This window comes from Pseudophryne corroboree, chromosome 7 (genome assembly GCF_028390025.1).
Source record: "Pseudophryne corroboree isolate aPseCor3 chromosome 7, aPseCor3.hap2, whole genome shotgun sequence".
In the NCBI taxonomy this organism is placed as follows: domain Eukaryota; kingdom Metazoa; phylum Chordata; class Amphibia; order Anura; family Myobatrachidae; genus Pseudophryne; species Pseudophryne corroboree.
In genome coordinates, this window is record NC_086450.1 from 305,261,728 (window position 1) to 305,288,270 (window position 26,543).

The 26,543-nt window shown below is 44.7% G+C and overlaps 1 protein-coding gene across 8 annotated transcripts in view; it reads left to right on the plus strand.

The window, feature by feature from the left end:
* The window catches only part of METTL22 (methyltransferase 22, Kin17 lysine), a 748,727-nt gene that overhangs the window by 273,710 nt on the left and 448,474 nt on the right, over window positions 1–26,543 (plus strand). For 6 of the 8 annotated variants that reach the window (XM_063934253.1, XM_063934254.1, XM_063934256.1 and 3 more), the window contains exon 6: window positions 10,478–10,549. The exons of the other annotated variants lie outside the window; for them this stretch is intronic. In XM_063934253.1, the coding sequence (XP_063790323.1) occupies window positions 10,478–10,549 (72 nt within the window). The remainder of the gene's footprint in view (window positions 1–10,477; window positions 10,550–26,543) is intronic. 8 annotated transcript variants of the gene reach the window in all.

Consider the following 26,543-nt stretch of genomic DNA (forward strand, 5'->3'; position numbering starts at 1 on the left):
TGCCCTGTCTCCTGCGGAGCCGCTATTCCCCATGGTCCTTTCAGGAACCCCAGCATCCACTACGGACTCCGAGAAATAGAATTATCGGTAAGTAAATTCTTATTTTCTCAGATGGTAAAGCTGCCCATTCTTCTTGGCAAAAAGCCTCCAGTTTATGGTTAATCGGCTTTGGGCGGACAACTTGTCTAACCAGTTGCAGAAGTTGTCTCATTCATTGGTTAGACAAAAACCTACCTCCGGTCACTCCCGTGTCGCTGGGTCATCTAAGCGGACTGCTTCCTCCTCACAATCCACAAATCTCTCAGATGTTTCATCTCTAGAGGAGGGGAAGCATACTGTCCTGTCAGACACTGATTCAGGCGTTTCTGACAAGGATTCTACAATGCACATTGATGTCCCTGCTCTAGTGGTTGCTATTAAGCAAATCCTACATCACTGGTGATGAGGAACCCACTATTGTCACCAAGAAAACTGACATGTTTAAACGGCAGAAGGTGGCTAAAAATCTGTTACCCCATTCTGACCATTTGGTGGACATCAGGCAGGAACCCTGGTCTAGAAGAAATTCCCTCTCTCTAAACGGGCCTTAGCTTGCTACCCTCTCCCTGCAGAGTTATGTAACAAGTGGAAAATTCACCACCAGTGAATTCTCATGTCAACCGCCTAGTGGTGTCATCAACTCTGCCTGTCATCATTGTCACTTCACTGAAAGGACCGACAGATAAGCGTTTGGAGGGATGCCTGAAATCTATTTACTCCCTGATAGGTGCTGTACATAGACCCACTATTGCTGCCTGCTGGGCTGCTAAAGGTATTGAAGCATGGGTTCAGGCATTAGAGGAAGAGCTGCATGAGGATATATCTGACAATGCCAGACAATACCTGTCTCCTATCACCACCGCTTCTTATTATATTCAAGAGGTGTCCCCTGAGGCGGGTGTATTGGCGGCCAAGGCATCGACTATGTCTGTCCTGGCGCACTGTATTCTGTGGTTAAGGTCGTGGAAGGTGGACCTGGACTCCAAAATGACCTTGGAGGTATTCCCTTTTAAAGGGTGATATATTGTTTGGGGAAGACCTAAATAAGATTGTGTCTGAACTGGCGGTTGCCAAGACTGCCTTTCTCCCAAATACTAATCTTTCTGCACAGAAGGCAAAATGTACCACTTTTCGTTCCTTTCGACCTCAAGGGAAAGCAAAAGGTCAGGCATACCGAGACAATCTCGTTCTTCCAAAACCACTAAGCCCAAGACAAAGCAGTCCTGGACGGCCCGTCAGTCTGCTTCTAAACAAGACAAGCCTGCCATATGATGGCGCGGGCCTCCCCCTGGGGGACCCCAGAGTGAGAGGCCGACTTCTGCAGTTCACCCAGTTCTGGTTAAAGACCACTTCAGATGCATGGGTGCAAGAATTTGTCTCTCACGGGTACGCATCCTCTTTTAAGAGACGTCCCCTTCGCAAGCTCTGCAGCAGGTTGTAAGTTCTCTCCTGGATACAGGAGTGGTAGTGCCGGTACCTCTGTCCTAAAGGGGCAGTGGTTACTACTCGACCCTGTTTCTTGGTCCCAAAAGCCGTGGGTCCTTTCGGCCTATACTCAGCCTCAAATCACTAAACAAGTTTGTGAGAGTGTCCAGATTCCGTATGGAGACGCTGCTCTCAATTGTACTGGCGATGAAACCCGGAGACTACATGGTATCCCTGGATATTCAGGATGCGTACCTGCATATACCTATTGCCAAGTCACATCAGCAGTATCTGCAGTTTGTTATTGGCAACATACACTATCAGTTCCAGGTGCTGACATTTGGACTGGCTACAGCTCCTTCGATCTTCACCAAGCTCACGGCAAATCTCCGTCGCTAGGGAGTCAGGATCCTGCCGTATCTGGATGACTTGCTGATCCTGGCAAACTCCCACGATGTCCTCCTTAGTCATCTACAACTGACAGTAAGCTTCCTACAAGCCCACGGGTGGCTCATCAATTGGAAGAAATCCTCGCTGGTCCCAGCTCAGAGCATGGTGCACCTGGGGGCACTCCTGGACACACACAGTCAACGTTTGTTCCTTTCTTCGGAGAAAGTCCTGAAGCTTCAGGACAGGATAAGATGCTTCCTTTGTTGCCCCAGAGTGTCGATGCACTCGGCGATGCAAGTACTTGGCCTGATGGTGTCGGCATTCGACATGGTAGAGTACGCTCAATTTAATTCCCACCCTCTGCAGAGGTAAATTCTTTCCAAGTGGAACAGCCTACCTCATCAGATCAAATCTCACATGATTACTTTGATTCCGGAGGTTCGTCAATCGATGACCTGGTGGCTACAGGACCAGCGATTAAGCAAGTGCCGTCATTTCTGGATCTCCGACTGGGTCCCGCTGACGACGGATGCCAGTCTGCGCGGATGGGGTGCGGTGTTGGAGCAACACTCTTTCCAGGGTCGTTGGTCCAAGGAGGAGTCTCTCCTCCCAATTGACATTCTGGAGCTGCGCGCGGTGTTTAATACATTACCTCTTGCCCTGCATCTGTACGGTCAGACAATGTTGGAAGTGTCAAAAATCCTTCGATGGGCAGCGCGCCATTTTCCAGCAATATCATCAGTGTCCATTCCGGGTGTCCTATACTGGGAAGCGGACTTCCTCGGTTATTCGGACCTACACGCTGGAGAGTGGTGTCTTCATCCGGAAGTCTTTCAGCTCCTATTGGACACGTGTGGCCTACCAGATGTAGACCTGATGGTGTCTCGACACAGTCACAAAGTTCCGGTCTTCAGATCAAGGACCAGGGATCCTCACACAGTGTTCGTGGATGCACTAGCCATTCCATGGAACTTTCGGCTGCCTTACGTGTTCCCTCCAGTGTCACGCCTGCCCAGGGTCCTGTGGAAGTTCCAGCAAGAAGGAGGAATACTACTGCTAGCCGCTCCAGCGTGGCCCAGACAGCATTGGTTCTCAGACCTGCAGGGTCTATCGACAGAGCGTCCTCTTCTACTTCCTCGATGACCAGACCTCCTCGTACAGGGCCCGTGTCTCTATCCAGACCTGGCCAGACTGGCTTTGACGGCGTGGCTCTTGAAGCATAACTCCTAAGGGCCAAAGGATTCTCTGAGGTGGTCATCCAAACTATGTTGAAAGCCCGCAAACCGGCATCTGCCCGGATCTATTACAGGGTCTGGAATTCTTACTTCACCTGGTGTGCTGATAAAAACTATGATGTGTACAGATTCAAAACATCCAGAATCCTGGCTTTCCTGCAACAAGGCCTGGACTTAGGCCTTCGTCTGACCTCCCTCAAGGTTCACATATCTGCCTTGTCAGTGTGTTTTCAGAGAAATATTGCATCTCTACGTGACGTTCATACATTTACTCAGTGTGTGTTAAGGATTCAGTCTCCCTATGTCCCTCCGGTGGCTCCATGGGATTTGTCTGTTGTCCTGAATGTCCTGCAAGAGTCTCCATTTGAACCTCTTATGTCAGTGGACCTTAAATGGCTCACAGCCAGGGTCCTGTCTCTGTTGGCTATTGCCCCTTCTAGGAGGCTGTCAGACCTAGGCGCTTTGTCCTGTCGCCCATCCTTTCTAATATTACATCATGACCGGGCAGTTCTTAGAACTCGCCCAGGTTATTTACCTAAGGTGGTGTCATCTTTTTACCTTATCCAAGAGATTGTGGTCCCGGACTTTATCTCTTCGGATTTGTCCCCCATAGAGCGGTCTTTGGATGTCGTAATGGCTCTCCGTGTATATATATGTGGAGAAGACTGCCTCTATCAGGAGGTCAATTACCCTTTTTGTACTGTTTGGTTTCCACAAACGTGGCTGGCCTGTGAATAAGCAAACCTTGGCCAAATGGATTAGAATGTTGATTACACAAGCTTATGCGCAGGCTGGACTCCCAGCTCCTGCTGCTATTAAAGCCCATTCTACTCGGTCTGCTGGGCCTTCTTCGGCGGCCCACTGTGACGCATCCGCAGGACAATTGTGCAAGGCGGCTACGTGGTCCTCAGTGAACACGTTCATTAGGTCTATGCCTTTGATACTTCTACATCCCAGGATGCTTCCTTTGAACGCCGGATTCTCATACCAGCTAAGGCGTGTCCCCTCCCTTGAGGAACTGCTTTAGTACATGACTGATGTTTTCCTGTGGAACATAGTGTACCCTGCTGCAGAAAAGGACAGTTATTGTAGACTTACTATTGTTAACTCTCTTTCTGCAAGGTACACTGGTTTCCACAGGGCGCCCACCCTGTCGCACCTAGCTTCTATGGGTTTGTATGGCATTAGCCGCTGGTCCCTTCTCCTGAAGTGAGAATGTGGTTCTATGTGACTAACATCTGCCTTCTCTCTTACCTGCTCCTACATTGGACTGGTTAACGAAACTGAGCTCTCAGTGCCTGGAGGCAGGATTACAGAAGAGGCCCCAATGCATCCTGGGACAGCCTAAAGCTTTAGCCTGTTGGTGCCTCTGGATCAAGATTCACTCTACATCCCAATGTTTTCCTGTGGAACCCAGTGTACTTCGCATAAAGAGAGTTAACCACGGTAAGTCTACCATAACTCTCCTTTTTTCCATATACGGGGGGATGACACTATGTACCTACTCACTCATAATGACAGCAGCAACTTTATAGAACCCATATTTGAAAGAGCGGAGTCCAATCTTTGGAATTATATGGCCCACTAGTAGCTATTGGTTGGTTATCAATTATGACAATATTACCCTGCGCTATGGAAAATGGAAGTTTTCCGTATATGGGTGGGAGGAAACGATGTGCCTTATCAGGCCCATAACTACACCTCTAAATGGGGGGACACTCAAGTTTGAATGAGGGCAGTCCCTCTTTTAAATTTGGTTAATCGTTGTTCTTGTTGGGCAAGTTTTCATTGTTTATAATATATTTACTGCAAAGCTATAATAATACCCTTATAGTAACATGTCCAGTGACTGAATTTTCTGAGTCTGCTTTGTAGTGTTTGCTATTTTTTAGTCAATAAAATTATATTTAAAAAAAAAAAAAGACCTGTCCTCCCTTCAACCCCATGAGATTGTATCTCCACCAATCTCATTGCTACCTCACATCACTGTTTATTTTTTAATGTATTCTGTTTCTCCACTGATCACCACTACTGTGCTTCTCTCTGGAGCGTTACATAGAAGCAATAATAAGAACTGCAGCCATTCTGGTACCCTGCAAAACATATTTTGTGATGGTATAAACTGTATTTTTATAGTGTTATCCACATGCTGTGCTACATTGTGCAAATAAAATGCACTTGAGGGAGATGGGTCCTATAATGTGGGTGAAATTTGTCTGCAATAATATTTATTTTCCTTTTTCATTTCACTCTGGTAATACCCCTTTAACGTCTCCAATGCCGGATCCCACCCGGGAATTGGAAACGGATCCTTCCCGAATAGGACCCGGCACTGGACCCTACACGCTGCCATCCTGACCCGACAATATGCCTGGTCATGTTGCTATCCGAGGGCAGGGACTGCAGCGTCATCGGGGCCGGTGGCGGCACTGGAGATGAGCTCATCTCCGCCTCTCCCTAAGTAATGTACTGACCCGGTATTCAACCCGGGAAAAACACTGCTTTATTCCTGAGTTTAATTACGGGGTCAGGTGACCCGGGAATTCGCCATTGGCCCTTTCACACCGCACAGCGACCTGTGTCGACCCGGAAATATACCGGGTCGATACCAGGTTGTTTGTATGGTGTGAAAGGGGTTTTATTTAGCCTAGTTTTCCTGTTGGATGAAATTAAATTGTATCTGCATATGCCAGTTTAGTCAACTAGAAACTACAGGCATTTCATGTTAGGTTAGAGCAAGGAAGACAGCACTCCTCTCAGCAGCTGACTATATTTATTACAGTTTACTGCAGGTAAAGAAATACTATTCTTGTTCAGGGATCTATTCAGATTCATGTTCCCCTGCCTCTTGCTAAATATACAGGATTTTTTGTTTTACAGGGAGGCTGTTGGCGATAGGGAGGGAGGCTGTTTAACAAGGATGCTTACCTCCACATCCCCATTTGGTCACCTGCATACCTCAGGTTTGCGCTGTTGGACGACCACTATTAGTTCCAAGCGCTGCCGTTTGGCCTCTCCACAGCACCAAGGATTTTCACCAAGGTGATGGCGGAGATGATGGTTCTTCTCCGCAAGCAGGGGGTGAACTTAGGGGCAGATGTATTAACCTGGAGGAGGCATAAGGAAGTGATAAACCAGTGATGTGTGCAAGGTGATAAAGGCACCAGCCAATCAGCTCCAATATGTAAATTAACAGTTAGGATCTGATTGGCTGCTGCCTTTATCACCTTACACATATCACTGGTTTATCACTTCCTTATGCCTTCTCCAGGTTAATACATCTGCCCCATAATTCCTTATCTGGACGATCTCCTGATCAAGGCGTCGTCCAGGGAGACGTTATTGCGATCCATCGCGCTCACGACACTGCTGCTCAGGAAGCACGGTTGGATCCTGAACCTTCCAAAGTCTCATCTGGAGCCGACGCGGAAGCTGTCTTTCCTGGGAATGATCCTCGACACGGAGGGTGCAGAGGTTGTTTCTCCAGGTGCAGAAGGCATTGGTGATTCAAACAATGGTCCGGGATGTCTTACGGCCTACTCGGTTGTCGGTACATCAATGCATCCGCCTTCTGGGGAAGATGGTTGCCGCCTACGAGGCTCTGCAGTGCGGCAGGTTTCACGCTCGTCCATTTCAACTGGACCTCTTGGACCAGTGGTCGGGCTCTCACCTACACATGCACAAGAGGATACGCCTGTCTCCGAAATCCAGGATTTCACTCCTCTGGTGGCTACAACTTCCACACCTTCTGGAAGGCCGAAGGTTCGGAATTCAGAACTGGATCCTCTTAACCACAGATGCAGTCTAAGAGGTTGTGGAGCAGTCTCTCTGGGGGAAACCTTTCAAGGAAAGTGGTAGTTTCAAGAATCCCTTCTCCCGATAAACATCCTGGAACTAAGGGCCGTGTACAACGCCCTCCTGCAAGCAGCACATCTGCTACAAGATCGGGCTGTTCAGGTACAGTTGGACAACGTGACCACTGTGGCCTACATAAACCGACAAGGCGGAACGAAGAGCAGGGCTGCAATGTCAGAGGTGTCAATAATCCTTCTCTGGGCAGAAAGGCACGCTGTAGCGATGTCAGCAATCTTCAAGTAACCGCTTGGTGGGGGGTTCCTCACATAGACATGATGGCCTCCCGCCTCAACAAGAAGCTGCGGAGGTACTGTTCCAGGTCGAGAGATCCACATGTAGTGGCGGTGGACGCACTGGCAGCACCGTGGGTGTTCCTGTCAGTGTATGTGTTCCCTCCACTTCCTCTGATCCCAAGGGTTCTTCAGCTGGTAAGAAGAACAAGGGTTCTGGCAATCCTCATTGCTCCGGACTGGCCACGAAGGGCTTGGTATGCGGATCTGCTTGATCTTCTTACGGAAGATCCAAGGCCATTACCTCTTCGGGAGGATCTGCTGTTGCAGGGGCCGTTCGCCTATCAAGACTTACCACGGCTACGTTTGACGGCTTGGCGGTTGAACGCCAGATCTTAGCTCGTAAAGGTATCCCAAGCGAAGCTATTCCTACCCTGTTTCAGGCTAGGAAGGGGGTAACGTCTAAACATCACCACCGTTTTTGGAAAAAATATGTTCCTGGTGTGAATCCAGAAAATTTCCTGCGGTGGATTTTCAGCTCGGACGTTTTCTCTTTTTCCTGCAAGCAGGAGTGGATATGGGCCTGAGATTGGGCTCCATCAAGGTCCAAATCTCTTCCTTGTCCATCTTCTTTCAAAAGCAATTGGCTGTCCTTCCTGAGGTTCAGACCTTTTTGAAAGGGGTTCTGCACATCCAACCTCCTTTTGTGGCGCCAACGGCACCCTGGGATCTAGATGTTGTGTTACAGTTCCTACAATCAGCTTGGTTTGAGCCTCTACTTGAGGCTGACATCAAGTTTCTCATGTGGAAGGCGGTCACTTTGTTGGCCTTGGCTTCTGCTCGACGCGTGTCAGAAGTGGGGGCTTTATCTTGTAAAAGCCCTTATCTGATCTTTCATGAAGACAGGGCGGAACTTAGGACTCATCCGCAGTTCCTGCCTAAGGTTGTATCGGCTTTTCATATCAACTAGCCTATTGTGGTGCCAGTGGCTACTGACTCCTCAATTGCTTCAAAGGACTTGGATGTTGTGAGGGCTTTGAAGATCTATGTGCAGAGGACAGCTCGTCATAGGAAAACTGACTCTCTGTTTGTCCTCTATGATACCAAGAAAATTGGGTGTCCTGCTTCGAAGCAGTCGATTTCACGCTGGATCAGGTTTACTATCCAGCATGCCTATTCTACGGCAGGATTGCCGTGTCCGAAATCGGTTAAGGCCCACTCTACTCGTAAAGTGGGTTCTTCCTGGGCGGCTGCCCGGGGTGTCTCGGCACTACAGCTTTGCCGAGATGCTACTTGGTCTGGTTCGAACATGTTTGCCAGGTTTTACAAGCTCGACACTTTGGCCTCTGATTGCCTCAAGTTTGGTCAAGCGGTCTTGCAGGAGCCTCCACGCTCTCCCTCCCGTTCTGGGAGCTTTGGTACATCCCCATGGTACTAATATGGACCCAAGCATCCTCTAGGACGTAAGAGAAAATAGGATTTTAATTACCTGAAACAGTAAATCCTTTTCTCGTAGTCCATAGAGGATGCTGGGCGCCCGCCCAGCGCTTAGTTTTCCGGCTTTGGTTTTATAGTTCAGTTCTACCTGGTTGCTAGGTAAGTTCTGCATTGTTTACTGTTTCAGTACTATTTCAGCTGTTGCTGTGTTTTTCCGGCTTGTTAGCTGGGTTTGTCTGTTGTGTGAGCTGGTATGAATCTCGCCACTATCTGTGTATTTCCTTCTCTCGAAGTAAGTCGTCTCCTCGGGCACAGTTTTCTAGACTGAGTCTGTTAGGAGGGGCATAGAGGGAGGAGCCAGCCCACACTATTAAACTCTTAAAGTGCTAATGGCTCCTGGTGGACCCGTCTATACCCCATGGTACAACTATGGACCCCAGCATCCTCTACGGACTACTTGAAAAGGATTTACCGTTTCAGGTAATTAAAATCAAATTTTCACGATAGTATGCACGCTGGTGTAAGAGATTTATATTAAAACTCACATAAAAAGACGCTTAGATTTATATTAAACTCCTATATAGAAGCTTAGAGACATACTGTATTGGCCTTCTTACATATAAGAGACATCCAATACAGTCACACAACCTGTGTTAGGGTATATGTGATAATATATTGTACACTCCTATCAACCTGCTCAATACAACTAACTTGGAAGGAGTGGATAAATCATGTTCATCATGGGCATAAAAATCAGATGATATTTAGGGATACTGCCACCTGTATATTGTGTGTAAGATGCTATGATGGAACTGAATGATGTGAGTGGTCACTACTATAAGTCTAACATAAGCCTGTGTCATCGATTGTATCTGAGGCCTATATAGAACATGTAACACAAGGGCAGTACAGATGGTGTAAGGGTTAGCACAGCACTGAGGTCATGGGTTCGATTCCCACTATGCCCCTAACTGTGTGGATTTTGTATATTCTCCCTGTGCTTGCATGGGTTTCCACCGAGATCCCTCCACAATCCAAAAATATACTGGTAGGTTACTTGGCCTGTGACAAAACTTAACCGTAGTGTGTAAGTGTGTGCATGTACATGTGTTTAGGGCAGACTAGATGGACCATGTGGTTCTTATTTGCTGTGAAATCCTATGTATCTATGTTAGTTTTCAGCATTTCCTTCAGTTTTTTCCCATTTATGACATATTCCTGTAAGTAACAATTTTGGTGTTTAGTAGAATTTGTTACAATGTTTCTGGGATTTATATCTGAGCTGCATTTATTCACGATTTATAGAATCTTGATAGTGAGATATATATAGTATGTCTGTATGGGCACCCAGACAGGTGTTCAAAATTGTCTTTACCTACGATAGTCTGGGTGAAGATCACCCTGTTGCAGACAAAGCTAAAAGGTATACGTATCACAGCTACTGCTTGTGGTGTGTCAGGTGCAGACTTGGAAATGCAAAGCGATTGCTGTCCTTAATGTTAATTGCAGATTGAGACTGTAGGCAACGGCGAGAGTTACAATCCTATTGGTGTCAATGAAAGTACTGCAGGTCAGCCAATGCACTTTATCCTCTCTGCTTGGCATCTACCCATAGGTTATTTTGATAGTGAAATGCAAGTCTGCAGATTCAGTGTAAAATCCAAAAATTAGATGGTACAATTTTGCTAATTATTTACTTATTGAACTTTCGGGGAAGATGGCAATTAAAAAAAAACATAAAAACTTTGGAAGGCAGCTTGGACAGACTTGTACTAAGCCAACTTCAGCTAACTCTTTCAATAAAATGTTGAATGCATATTGTTCGATATCTTGGAGTTATTTAAATGTATAATTTTTATTTTTTAGATGTTGGTGAAGACCTTCTAGAAATGTGTGAGAGAAATGTGGCCCTAAACAGATGTCTCACAGAAACCACAGGTTGTAGTCTGACATTGTGTATGTTTGTTTTGCATGATATGCTGATAAGGATTGAATGGACAAAAGTGAAAGAAACTCTATGGATTTTATACAATACTAGTATTTTGTACCATTCATACACCAGGTCATTATTGTGCCCAGGGCTTTGCCCCCTCTGTCTCTATTCTCTGTCCTCCTTATACCATATCCCTCTATCTCATTTCTGTCTACCTCATTCCCCTCTCTTCCCTGACTCTTATCTCGGCCCCCTCACCCCAACATCTTCATGTGTCTCATATCAGTCTCTTCTCAGCCCCCACCCCTATAAAATGCCGGGTGTGAGCGCCATCCGTTTTAGCAACTGTGAGGATTGTGAAAGTGCAGCAGAGCAGGTGAGAAGAGCATTCAACACAGCAAGTGGGAGGAGCAGCCGTCACTTCGGTTTGCAGGAGAGAGGACCTTGACATAGCACTCTCTCTGTAGCCAATAAGATTTACAGACATTTCTTGTCCCAGATTACCAAGCCTCCACAGGTTCCTGAATGGAGGAATCCTGTACATGTGGCAACCCTAGGCAGGCCCTGTTCATCAGAGCTTACAGTCCTTACAGTGTAAGCTCTTACCGGCAGGGCCCTTCATAATTTTCATTCTCAGCCTGCACTATCTTTGTCTTGACTCACATTCATAACTCTGATCTTTTCTGTCTGCCCCTCCCAGTGCAAGTACTCATTGGGGCTGATTCCAATGTTTTCTTTGCACGGCCGCCACTAGAGGGCACCCAATGACAGCAATTCAATTGTTCTGCCGTTTGGGCACCCAGCGGTTGCGGAGGACACATTTTCTCTTGCAACATTCTGAGGTACGAGAAAAAATGTGATGAAACTGGGCACTTTGCCAAAGCAGGGAGTTTAGACGGGGTTAGCCATTAGACAGCTAAAACCTGTCTGTTTGGGTGCAACAAGCGTAATGTGCATGGGCGCCCAAACACAATAAAATTGTGACAGTTGTGTGAGCGTCTATAAAGTCCTATTTAGACGGGATTTTTAGACGCCCAAAACAATTGAATTGGGCCCTTTGAGTGCTTCTGTTAATAACTATTTTGTTATTGTTAGTAAAAGGCAAGAACCATGGACTTGCAAGATGCCATGGAGTTCTTCAGAACTATTTGGGAAAGTAGCTGCCTTGAACTTACTTGAAATCAAGGGAAACTCCAGTTGTATTAGGGTGAGACTCCTAGAGCACTCGAGGCGTTTCACTAACAGCAACCCCCCTGCTGTTACCTTAGTACTTGTTACAAACACCGGTACTTAGGGCACCCTTGGACTCCAGCAGTAGAAGGTCACACAATAGACTGGAGATTCCAGATTACACAGAATATGACTTAAGAGTGAGCGGATACAGCAGTGTCTTGGTAGCTAATACACAACTTAATAAGACTTGGGTACCACTGGGTCCTTCGTGAACCTCCCATACAAGAATTTGCTGAGAGGTAGAGTAGGACATCGGCTAATGCAGGCTGACCAGTATGACAGGAATGGCTGTGGGTCAGCCGTGTGGGGTAACAGCAGTTAGGCCAGCTATATCAGATTAGAAGTTGTTTGACATTGCAGGACAAAAGCAGACAGGACTGGTATGTAGGATTAGTTGAGATTTAGCCTTACAGGATATCAGCAAACAGACCAGATATACTGGATAGGTTTGAATTTAACGGATATCAGCAGAAAGGTCAGGTAGATTGTCCAGAGTTAGGACTTGCAGGATGTTAGCAGGTAGATCAGGTGTGCAGGATTGGCCGGATCTTGGCCAAGCAGGATATGAGCAGACAGACCAGGAATGCATGTTTGGCCAAGCAGACCAGGCTTGCAGAATAGACTGAAGCTTGACCTTACAAGATATTTACCGACTGACCTGGTGTGCAGGATTGACTGAGCTTGGTCTTGCAAGATGTCAGCAGACAGACCAGGTTTTCAGGAACAGCCTCAGCAGACAAAGAAGCCACAAAGATCTCCCGTAATAACTGATGACTATAACTGGCAAGGCTAGGCAGGAGTTTCTGAGAGATATAGGGGAGGAAAGCCAATCCAGAGGCCCGCTGGGACAAGCCCCCTCTAAATTACACATTCCATGCAGCTGGAGTGCTGCACTTTCCATCCGATGGCCCACAACCCCCTGCGGCTGCCCCGCGGAAGCGCTGTGACATCCCGGTTGCCTAACAACAACCGGGACTAGCGCTGAGCCTCCGGAGTGTCTTGTGAAAGTTATATCATTGATTGATTTCTTTTTTTGGCTTCTGTACTTTTTGCATCTATTTATATTGTTTGCTCATACTATTATAACTCTTCAGGTAAAGTGCTATGGATATTTGATGGCACCATATAACATGAAAGCTAATATAAGTGATATCTAATGTAAAATGATTCAGTACTAGGCTTTATTGTCATCCTCAGGAAAGATAGATCTAGGCATATGCAATTTTCTATATTCTGTATTTGTTCCTCTTATTAGCATGCAATGAAATATCAGACAATGGGGGTAATTCAGGTCTGATCGTAGATGTGCTAAATTGAGCACATCTACAATCATTTACTCTGACATGCGAGGGGACGCCCAGCCCAGACAAAAAGATGGCATCAAAATGTCATCCGACGTGTAAAACACTGTTCAATTTCCACATAGATAGATCCAGATACCAGTGTCACAACATCACTTTTAATGATAGTTACGTTTTAGCAATTGTAGCCATTTCCTATGGTACTAATTGATTCAGGTCAAGAAACAGTCAATGTACCTTTCTGATAATAGATATCCAAAATCCCTTGCTTGTAAAAGTCCCTAACTTAGACTGAAACACGTCCAGATCGTGTATTCAGCAGAGACATAGGCCCTCATTCCGAGTTGTTCGTTCGCTAGCTGCTTTTAGCAGCATTGCACACGCTAGGCCGCCGCCCTCTGGGAGTGTATCTTAGCTTAGCAGAATTGCGAACAAAAGATTTGCAGAATTGCGAATAGAAATTTCTTAGCAGTTTCTGAGTAGCTCCAGACTTACTCAGCCATTGCGATCAGTTCAGTTAGTTTCGTTCCTGGTTTGACGTCACAAACACACCCAGCGTTCGCCCAGACACTCCCCCGTTTCTTCAGACACTCCCGCGTTTTTCCCAGAAACGCCAGCGTTTTTTCGCACACGCCCAGAAAACGGCCAGTTTCCGCCCAGAAACACCCACTTCCTGTCAATCACAGTACGATCACCAGAACGATGAAAAATCCTCGTTATGCCGTGAGTAAAATACCTAACTTTTGTGTAAAATAACTAAGCGCATGCGCTCTGCGAACCTTGCGCATGCGCAGTAAGCGACTAATCGCAATATAGCGAAAATCGGCAACGAGCGAACAACTCGGAATGACCACCATAGTCAGAATGTGCAGCATCGGAAAATGGAGAAACAATAGACCAGAACGCCCGGGGCTCATATCATGTTGGGCAGGTGCCATTTAGTCTTCTCTCTCCTGGCCAGCAAGTCAACCAGTGGTCACTGCAATTCGCTGTGGACCTGCTGCTGTATGAGATAGTACATCCTATGAATACTTTTAGCAACACGTTTTGTCTACTTATGTTGACTTTTTCAAGCTGATTGTCCGTGTACTCCAAGTTCTGGTATACAAAGGGGCTTAATTGAGCTGATCGTTATCCACTTATTGCACCATACAGTATATCAGTTCAAACAGAATGTAGTAAAAACACTTCTATATATTTACTTCTAATAATTACACTTTCTTTTTTTTTCTAAAAGCATGTCACATTAAATATTCAATTGAGCACATAATATATATATTGCGGTCTTAGTATAGTAATAAATAATTCTTAAATGTATATATATATCACTGTCCCTTTCTCTTAATCTTCTCTATTTAAACTCCACTGTTTAGAGAGTAGATTGGCACACCTAGATCATCTTTAAAATTTAGTATAATAATATCAATAATAAACCGAAAGCATAATAAATGCAGCTTTGGTGTAGTTAACCTCAACAATTATAAGGCCACCTACCATATACATTTGTTTCTCACTGACGTGAGATTATATTACCACAATAAAAAAATAAAAAGCCCAATTCTGAACTGCAAATAGACTGGGTGTATACCTCATAGACAAATAAATATTACAAAGCTAAAATACTAGATATTATTTTTTGGGTTTCCAACACTCACAAAAACTAAGAACAACAAATAAACCTCTCTATAATAACTACAGATTAAGAAACCATGGGCCTAATTCAGACCTGATCGCTGCTGTGCGTTTTCGCCGGCGCATGCCAGACAGCCGATGGCCATCTCAGCCCAGTGATCGCCTCTGCCTGATTGACAGGCAGAGGCAGTAGCTGGGTGGGAGGGGGCTGATAAAGCTAAATATTTATCGTGTATATAACCCTTATGAGGTCTAAGAACACTGTACGCTATCTACGTAAGAAGTACCGTAAGGGTACGCAAGTTGCGTATCGATCGCTTAGCCGTGATCGAGACGCTCAGGCGTCACGTTCACTCACGGCCAAGTGATCACAGGCAGGCAGACTATTGGCTGTTGACTATCGTAATGATTCGCTATAGCGTAGCGGCGCTCGGGACCACGAGGAGATCACCAGCGATGCAGACGCTCACAACGTTAAACCTTTATATCTATACCTTCAGCAATGAAATACACAGTAAACCTTAGTGTGGAGACAGTGTGTAAGTGCAACCTGGTGTAACCTGATTAACTACAAAGCTGCTTGAGCGTCACCGACGCTCAGAGAATACTTAACACTATAAAGAATACACAGATACCTGGCTTAGGGTCCGAAACCTATTATATGTATTATGACTATTACTTGCAAAAAGAATCACAGTACAAAGCATACACTACAGTATAACATAAACCAACTAACCAGATAACTGCACAGGAAATATAATACAATACAATATACTTAAAGGAATATACGAGAGAGAGAGAGAGAAGAGAGAGAGAGAAGATGGCTCACAGTAAGACAATATGATTACGGAGAAAACTTACGCACAAGGGGAAACGATCGCAAGCGCCTCTGGACATCCAGCTTCCCGATTATCAGCAATGAGAACCGTTTGAAGAGAAGTGTAAGCTGGATGCCACAGGCCCGTCTTTTATGCTCCACACACAATGCAATCTAATGGTCCCTACAATCTTATCGTCCATTGGACACAGGAATTCGGCTTCGCATTATAACAAAAGGTCATAGGTTGTTTCATACAGGTGGGCTGTGACTGTTTCCAACTGTTCAGGTGGGTGGGAAACTAGGTTTCCCGCCGCATGATTAAGTAAGAACAAATAATAGTAAATGAACATAAACTTCTTATGTTCATAACTATTCGCACGAGCGATTGATCCGCTTCAAACCAACACCGGAATATTGCTATTTAAATACTCTTCCGATGGGTACCAAACACTGCTGTATGACTCCTGTTAGACCCTTCGTACAATACAAAGAGGGATTCCTCCGTTCAGGGACATTCTATATTAACCAAACTTTCAGAATCTATCAAAGGGACCATGATCTATAAACTACATTAATTGTGAAAATATGTAACGATTGGGTCGCACGCTACGACTACATACTCTTTACCGTAAATACGCATACCGAGTGCGAGCGGGTGCACGCAACAGCGGGTATGCGCTATCACGGGAAAGCGCACGCATGCGCAGCGCGGACCAGTGTGAGGTGCAAATATGGCAGCGTGTATAGGGATATTTTTCTGACTTTGACAGTCCACCCTTTGGCAGTCAATAATAACTGCCACCTTCTAAAACATTTCAAAAGGAGAAAAATATATGTCAGGGGTTAATTCATTTCCATGGTTGGGTAGGGGAGGAGAGAGGAGTAGGTGTGAGGAGGGTATGACCTAGTGAGATAGCAGAAGCATGTGTGTATGAGTCCATGTTTGGGGGGTCATGTATCATCGTGCCGTACGTGTTGTAAATCAAGCTTCGAGGTATTGCGAAGTATACATTTGAATTCCTTCTCATCCCGTATTAAGGGTCTGTGGATGGGCTGTCAAACTCTACCGAGCTCATTTCGGCTTTCAGTTGTAACAAAATGGGGAAGCACATTTTAGTTGATGATACATGAATAGGGGAGGTATGTGGTTGCTGATATCTGTGCCTGTATTCCCTATCGACTATGTGTGTCATTACCTGAGGGTTGTAGAGATGAAGATAAAGAACACTTATGGAAAATGCAGTGGTATTCTATGTCAGGTTAATGTACATCTGTCGGTCGAAGTTTTGTTCGGTATCAGTTGAAAGTCGTCTTCTTTGCGCTGTTTTGCTCATTAGGCGTGAGCAATAAGCTTTGTCAATGCCATCAGATTTACAAAAAATGTTGGGCTAGCGTAAGTTTAAGAATTCTAGGGAAACTGGGGATCCATGGCAAAGTTCATCAAATGTCCGTTTCTCAAGTGGTCAAAAACTTCTTCTTTGGTCAATCCGTTGTCTGTATAGCGTCTCGTCAACTTCCTCGTCCAAGGGGGTCTTTTTATCTTGGAGAAAAGCAGAAAAACAGGTGAAAGAGACGGACCGTATAATCGCATTTTCATCACATCATTGTTTCTATCGTTGGGTCGTAAATCAAATCCAGGTTAATTACAGTTTCCTCACTCCTCAAACTCATCACTCTGGTACTTTGTTTGCACCTCATTAAAGCCTGCCCGCATCTAAATATCAATCCAATCGATATAACGACACCTAAGATACATAGGAGAAACTTCCCAACATCCATTATGACTCCTTGAGCCCAGTCTCCTAAACCAGAGAACCAATTTCGCGGGTTCAACCATGACACCCAACCAGTCAGCTCATTACCCACAGCAGCAAGAGTGAGATTGTGTTTTCGGCGAAATTCCCACTTTAATTGGAGAATATCGTCCATCTTTTGGTCTATGACCTCTACCGGATCCTCGGTGCTATTCGTGATATACGTGCAACACTTCACGCCGTACTGTGTTGCCAATGTAACACAATATCCGCCTGTCACTGCTGTGAGGTAATTAAGAACCATTCTATGCTGTACCAGTTCTGTTTTATAGGCTTGAAGTTCTCTTCCAGTGTATCTAAACGTGTCATCATACATTTCAGTGATATTATCTAACAAATTGGCGAGTGCGGAAATGTATCTATAATTCATCACTCCTCGAGCGGTGCGAGTGAAATCTAACGCCACCAGAACCTGAATCCCGGTGGATTCATGGATCAGATCAGAGGCCGGATGCTCTAACCTTTCTGACAGTTGTCTTTTAACAAGGTGCTCGTAATGAGTGTGAGTATAAGGAGCTTGGGCACCACGGTGTATGTCTTTCATTTTGTCATGTGTTACAGTCATCACTTCAGGCAATACTTTTCCAATATAACACAATCCTTCAGAGTTTGGGGCAAGCCACTTGTACGCCTTTCTCCCGCATATGAAATATGCATCATCGGGGAGAACATATGGGACGGAGAAGGACATTACCATATTACACACCTTCCAGGTGAAATCTCCTAACCCTAATTCTTCCATCTGCTTAATACACGTATCAGGTTGTACGATATGTGCACAGTATCCTGGTGATACTTCTCCAACTCTAGTAATCCTATTTCCTAAGGTATATCTATACCTGAATGATTTTCCTCTACTGGCTATGTGGCGTACAAGCTCTGTATCTGTAGGCATTCTATCTGCTCTGTGTGAAAAGGTCATGGTGTGGTCACTCCATGACACTTCCCAATTTCCCGGCTTTCTGGGATTGGAGATGTTAAAACATAATAGGGACCTATCCACGTGGTATTGGTGGAGCTTCAAACTAGGAGGGCTGGAGATATTAAACCTCCGGTCCACCGGTCTCCCACCATTTAACTCAAGTACCTCCCCTATCGTTAAAGGAAATGGTACTAGCCCTGATTTACTATGACCCTGAGGTACTTGAGAGCATACCCAACAATCTGTTTTGTTTAACACATTACCCACTAAGGAGTGATAGTCACTCAATGGATGCCGGTCCATATGGATATTAAAACTGGATTGGCATTTCTTTATGCACCCATCCTCAATGACATTGTTACAAAGCCTGCAGATACAGTTTTCTTCTTAAACTAACAATCCTTCAAAACGTTTACAAATAACAAGGTTGTTAGATCGTGCCCGGTACTCGCCTTTGCCTGGTGATTGGGTTGCCATTGGAAATTTAAACCTCCGTCTCAGTCATTAGAACCTTTCTGGATCCTTTCTCGACCTCACTGGTACTCTCACCGAAACAGACTGCTCTGGTCAACATCAGGGTCGACAGGAAAATCCATATCACAGTCTCTTGGGGCAAGTCCATCTTACAGGAGGAGAAAAGAAGAAATTTGTAAAGGGGGGTATAAGAAAATCAGTTTGAGGGGGAGAGAACTTGTTACGATAATAAGTTCTCTCGTCTTGTTGTTCTTCTTGTTCTGCTGTCCTCTCGAAGGTGCTGTCTCTCAGTCTTCAAAATGAACATTCTGGTGATGCAATATTCCTTCCTAAGCAGCGATCTTTCTGTAAGGAGCAAAAAATCTGGCATTACCATTGGTCCAACTGAGGGGTGACATACCATCTTTAAACCATGAAAACATGAGTGAGAAGAGAGAGAAAAATAAAAAACAAAAGAGATAGAGAACAATTCATTTGCATATATACATTTACATAACTCGACAATAACCATCAATAAGAGAAGAGAAACAAAGCATTTTTAAACATTGTCAACATTAAGAAAACATTGTTAGCATTAGAAAAACATTGTCAGACTTATTAGGCTGTCATATCTACGTGTCTAATGGTCTCCTTGAGCAGTCCCTCCCCACCAGCACCTGCATTACTCCACTGTCTGTATCTGGCCAGAAATACATTGTGGCGGATAGGTCATGCTGGGGTTTGGTAGACTTCTGCAAGGACCAAGTGGATATGCAATGTGTGAATTCTTACCAATAATCGTCAGAGATGGGGATAGAGAGAGAGAAAAAAAACATTTTTCACAAATACATTTACAACGTTTCACCTGGTCATTCCTGTGTCTTCAGTGAATGACCTCCCACTTTATTAACCGTTACCTCAGGCTTACCATCCGTCGTATGATCACCTTTCTTGACTACCTATCATGGGTGTGGCCCAAAATTCTTCCTATATGATCTCTGATTATAATGGTGTGTGTTGTAATTTTGCTCATTTCTTGGTCTAGGGGGTCTAACTTTATGTGAGTTATTACAGTTGCTGGCGTAATGCCCTTCTCTTCTACAATGGTAACAAACCCTTGGCTTTCTCCAAGTGTCAGTGAACTGGGGTCTTGGCTGATTTGATGCCTCTTCAAACGCTTGGATGCTCATCACCCTCAACCGCTTTCCCTGTATCTCCCTGCTTCTTTGGGTATTATGGTTATGTTGTTGTCTAGGGGGTGCACATACCTTGTGTGTGCTTCTAGGCTTGCAATCTCTTGCATAATGACCTTCCTCCTGGCAGTTATAACACCTAGTCACCTTTGACTTACCCACAGGGACCTGAGGCTCCTTTGCTTCCCCGTGCTTGCTGATGTTCTGCTCATGATTAATGATGGCCTCTCTTAATGCGGCCACCGAGATATCTTTCCAGTCTGGGTTGGTGGTCTGTATCCTTGTTCTTAATTCATCATTTAAACCATTTATTAATGCTTTACCCACTATTCCTTTATATTGTGCATTTGTCTTGATGTCTGTGATCCCAGTGTTTCTAGCCATTATTTGCAGTGTTCGATTGAAATAATGAGAAATACTTTCCCCTTCCCTTTGTCTTATGGAGAAGATTTTGTTCCACTCGCCAATGGTTGGAAAATATACTTCTAACTGTTGGTTGATCTGCTTAATACATTCCTGATTGTGTTCCTCCGTACAAGGTGCCTCCGTGTCTAATTTACAATCAGCAATAAATTTCGCAGGGTCAACACTGGAGGGCAAACATACCCTCAGCACTGTCCGCCAATCTTTGTTGGTGGGTTCTGTGGAGTTTCCTAGTTCTTTAACAAATCTCTGACATGCTGCTAGATTTTTCCTAGGATCAGGAAATTCAGACATAATTGATCTCAATTCGGTCCGGGACCAGAGACAGCGCATTGTACTGTCCTTGACGGGAATGATTCTCTGATCGTCAGTCTTCCCATTGGGGACTGCAATCACCCTGACCGGATCAAACTCAGCTACATCATCTTGTGTTGGTCTTACAATATGTGGTACATCTGTAGGTGCGTGATATGAAACATTGTACGTACCTGTGGACACGACCTCACCTGACCCTCCGTTAGGGGGTTTGATTATTGCCTTTACCAATTTGGTCGCGTCCACCTGGATGTCTTGTGTGATGGTTGTTGGAAGGGGTGCTGACATCGTTCTGGACTCCCTTTCTTGTTGGTATTCCTGAGGGAAGTTTGACATGGGGTGCAACTTGCATAGGTTAATAGTTGTACATTCAACAGTATTACAATAATCATTGTTACATTTATTACACTTATTCTTATTATCTATACTACAGTTGCTAAGAGCGTTTTTATTGTTCACCCTTGTGCTTTTCTCCGCAACCACAATCCCCTCCATCGCCATGTCTCTCTTCTCAAGATAAGAGTCAGATAAGTCAATTAAATCTCTTTGTAATTCACCTTCCTGCTGCCATAACTGAAAATAATCATAATGTTTGCTTCGTCTCTTTGCTGGTTTTATGAGACATATCCTCCTCCTTAAATTTTGTAACACTTTTGGGCTAAAGCTGCCTATATTTGGGAACTTCTCCCCATCATGTACAGTCATTCTTTCCCATTCATCACATAAAACCTCTGTGTGACTTCCATATTTCTCACACATTACATACCTGGCCGATCCTACTGGACGGTTTACAGGGTCATCCCGAACCGAGGTTGATCGCCCCCTTCCTGAACAACTGGCCCCCATAACCTGCAGGCGTCCACTTGCTCTACCTCTGATCTCTATATCAGGGGCTTCAGCGAACCCTTACAGAAAACCAAATTATTCACGATAGGTAGGCGGTGAAGTTTACCGAGCACCTCACTCGCTCGCCCACGCCGACCAATGCGACCTGATCACACCGATATGGTGCTGGCGCACTCGACCCAGGGCACCTATAAAAAACCTTTGTTTACTGGAACATGTGAGGGTTATCCGAAGAACACTTACTCTTTCCAGTAACGGTGGGGTTGTCAGATAGTTCCTGAGTGACCAGCGAACTTCCCTTCTTGAAAAATAAAAAATTACACAAATCACGTCAGAATGTACAAATAGCGTTTGTGACCCCTTTACTCTAATGGTACTAGGTCAGATTACTAACTACTGTACACAATTACGTGCGGTACAGTCGTTCAGCACACAAGCAACTAAACTTATGTACGGAAAGACCAATGGAATCGAAAATTGCGGCTGCGAATTCCTTCAGCGAGCTTGTATGGCCTATATGGGTGTTGCACCAACCCTTTTTGGTGTTGTGCCTGTGGACTGTATAGCGGACTTCCTTGTTTACTGTACCTGGACCTGTTGGTCTACTATGACCTCCTGGTCTTGTTTCTATACGACCTCCTGGTCTTGTTTCTATACGACCTCCTGGTCTTGTTTCTATACGACCTCCTGGTCTGACCTTCTATACTAGTCCGCTATACTCTAATGCTCAAATATTGTGTTTTAACCAAGGATGCCTCCCTAGCCACCGTGCATGTCACTTACACGTATGTTCCTCACGAGTACTCGGTGATTTCTTTTGGTTCAACCTCCAAATTGTATAAATGTATGAAAACACTCACTCACCACATGTACACTTTTGTTTCTTTTTCTATTTCTGCGCAGAAATTTTTCTTTAGCCCAGCTGTGTTACCAATTAGGAGCAGGATCTGTTAATTAAATTTCGGACACCAAAAATAGACTTGCGTTATTTATCGCCTGTTGCGCTATTTACCGCTTTGCGTTACTTATCGCGTTGCGTTAAAAATCAACTTTATCGTGACTTGAGCTACGTGGGCGTAACCGGACGCTCCGTTGCGTAATGTACGCTGCGTGCGTCTGCCTTTGGATTGCGTACACAAGTCTTTTGTTAGGGACACGTGTACGCAAAGCAAAGATCCACCGTAACACAATTTATACTTTTATCAATGTAGATGATCCCTGATCATCTACCACACACCACACTGACTTCGCCCTATCTCCCAGGCAAAACTGTGTGTTTGTCTACACTTTAACTATGTTACCTCTATTCTTAAACTATGAAATAACAGCAAATCTCTTTTAGCACTTTTATCAACTATAAAACTGGCAGACAGGATAGTGATATACGAAAAATGAAAAAGAAATGCAGATATATATGTATGCGTGCGTGTATACGCAAGACAGAAGAAAAATAGACAGTTTAAAAAGACACTAGCGTTTTGTTCTTACCTCCGGTTCCCGGATTCCTTCAGCACTCGTTATCTAAGCGAAGCAGACGCTTATCCCGTCAGCACTACGAGACAACCTCCCGCCCTTTGCTGAGGGATAATGTCTGCTGATTCTACCTAGTGCAGATATGTGAAGGATAGGACGAGCCGCCAATTGATAAAGCTAAATATTTATCGTGTATATAACCCTTATGAGGTCTAAGAACACTGTACGCTATCTACGTAAGAAGTACCGTAAGGGTACGCAAGTTGCGTATCGATCGCTTAGCCGTGATCGAGACGCTCAGGCGTCACGTTCACTCACGGCCAAGTGATCACAGGCAGGCAGACTATTGGCTGTTGACTATCGTAATGATTCGCTATAGCGTAGCGGCGCTCGGGACCACGAGGAGATCACCAGCGATGCAGACGCTCACAACGTTAAACCTTTATATCTATACCTTCAGCAATGAAATACACAGTAAACCTTAGTGTGGAGACAGTGTGTAAGTGCAACCTGGTGTAACCTGATTAACTACAAAGCTGCTTGAGCGTCACCGACGCTCAGAGAATACTTAACACTATAAAGAATACACAGATACCTGGCTTAGGGTCCGAAACCTATTATATGTATTATGACTATTACTTGCAAAAAGAATCACAGTACAAAGCATACACTACAGTATAACATAAACCAACTAACCAGATAACTGCACAGGAAATATAATACAATACAATATACTTAAAGGAATATACGAGAGAGAGAGAGAGAAGAGAGAGAGAGAAGATGGCTCACAGTAAGACAATATGATTACGGAGAAAACTTACGCACAAGGGGAAACGATCGCAAGCGCCTCTGGACATCCAGCTTCCCGATTATCAGCAATGAGAACCGTTTGAAGAGAAGTGTAAGCTGGATGCCACAGGCCCGTCTTTTATGCTCCACACACAATGCAATCTAATGGTCCCTACAATCTTATCGTCCATTGGACACAGGAATTCGGCTTCGCATTATAACAAAAGGTCATAGGTTGTTTCATACAGGTGGGCTGTGACTGTTTCCAACTGTTCAGGTGGGTGGGAAACTAGGTTTCCCGCCGCATGATTAAGTAAGAACAAATAATAGTAAATGAACATAAACTTCTTATGTTCATAACTATTCGCACGAGCGATTGATCCGCTTCAAACCAACACCGGAATATTGCTATTTAAATACTCTTCCGATGGGTACCAAACACTGCTGTATGACTCCTGTTAGACCCTTCGTACAATACAAAGAGGGATTCCTCCGTTCAGGGACATTCTATATTAACCAAACTTTCAGAATCTATCAAAGGGACCATGATCTATAAACTACATTAATTGTGAAAATATGTAACGATTGGGTCGCACGCTACGACTACATACTCTTTACCGTAAATACGCATACCGAGTGCGAGCGGGTGCACGCAACAGCGGGTATGCGCTATCACGGGAAAGCGCACGCATGCGCAGCGCGGACCAGTGTGAGGTGCAAATATGGCAGCGTGTATAGGGATATTTTTCTGACTTTGACAGTCCACCCTTTGGCAGTCAATAATAACTGCCACCTTCTAAAACATTTCAAAAGGAGAAAAATATATGTCAGGGGTTAATTCATTTCCATGGTTGGGTAGGGGAGGAGAGAGGAGTAGGTGTGAGGAGGGTATGACCTAGTGAGATAGCAGAAGCATGTGTGTATGAGTCCATGTTTGGGGGGTCATGTATCATCGTGCCGTACGTGTTGTAAATCAAGCTTCGAGGTATTGCGAAGTATACATTTGAATTCCTTCTCATCCCGTATTAAGGGTCTGTGGATGGGCTGTCAAACTCTACCGAGCTCATTTCGGCTTTCAGTTGTAACAAAATGGGGAAGCACATTTTAGTTGATGATACATGAATAGGGGAGGTATGTGGTTGCTGATATCTGTGCCTGTATTCCCTATCGACTATGTGTGTCATTACCTGAGGGTTGTAGAGATGAAGATAAAGAACACTTATGGAAAATGCAGTGGTATTCTATGTCAGGTTAATGTACATCTGTCGGTCGAAGTTTTGTTCGGTATCAGTTGAAAGTCGTCTTCTTTGCGCTGTTTTGCTCATTAGGCGTGAGCAATAAGCTTTGTCAATGCCATCAGATTTACAAAAAATGTTGGGCTAGCGTAAGTTTAAGAATTCTAGGGAAACTGGGGATCCATGGCAAAGTTCATCAAATGTCCGTTTCTCAAGTGGTCAAAAACTTCTTCTTTGGTCAATCCGTTGTCTGTATAGCGTCTCGTCAACTTCCTCGTCCAAGGGGGTCTTTTTATCTTGGAGAAAAGCAGAAAAACAGGTGAAAGAGACGGACCGTATAATCGCATTTTCATCACATCATTGTTTCTATCGTTGGGTCGTAAATCAAATCCAGGTTAATTACAGTTTCCTCACTCCTCAAACTCATCACTCTGGTACTTTGTTTGCACCTCATTAAAGCCTGCCCGCATCTAAATATCAATCCAATCGATATAACGACACCTAAGATACATAGGAGAAACTTCCCAACATCCATTATGACTCCTTGAGCCCAGTCTCCTAAACCAGAGAACCAATTTCGCGGGTTCAACCATGACACCCAACCAGTCAGCTCATTACCCACAGCAGCAAGAGTGAGATTGTGTTTTCGGCGAAATTCCCACTTTAATTGGAGAATATCGTCCATCTTTTGGTCTATGACCTCTACCGGATCCTCGGTGCTATTCGTGATATACGTGCAACACTTCACGCCGTACTGTGTTGCCAATGTAACACAATATCCGCCTGTCACTGCTGTGAGGTAATTAAGAACCATTCTATGCTGTACCAGTTCTGTTTTATAGGCTTGAAGTTCTCTTCCAGTGTATCTAAACGTGTCATCATACATTTCAGTGATATTATCTAACAAATTGGCGAGTGCGGAAATGTATCTATAATTCATCACTCCTCGAGCGGTGCGAGTGAAATCTAACGCCACCAGAACCTGAATCCCGGTGGATTCATGGATCAGATCAGAGGCCGGATGCTCTAACCTTTCTGACAGTTGTCTTTTAACAAGGTGCTCGTAATGAGTGTGAGTATAAGGAGCTTGGGCACCACGGTGTATGTCTTTCATTTTGTCATGTGTTACAGTCATCACTTCAGGCAATACTTTTCCAATATAACACAATCCTTCAGAGTTTGGGGCAAGCCACTTGTACGCCTTTCTCCCGCATATAAAATATGCATCATCGGGGAGAACATATGGGACGGAGAAGGACATTACCATATTACACACCTTCCAGGTGAAATCTCCTAACCCTAATTCTTCCATCTGCTTAATACACGTATCAGGTTGTACGATATGTGCACAGTATCCTGGTGATACTTCTCCAACTCTAGTAATCCTATTTCCTAAGGTATATCTATACCTGAATGATTTTCCTCTACTGGCTATGTGGCGTACAAGCTCTGTATCTGTAGGCATTCTATCTGCTCTGTGTGAAAAGGTCATGGTGTGGTCACTCCATGACACTTCCCAATTTCCCGGCTTTCTGGGATTGGAGATGTTA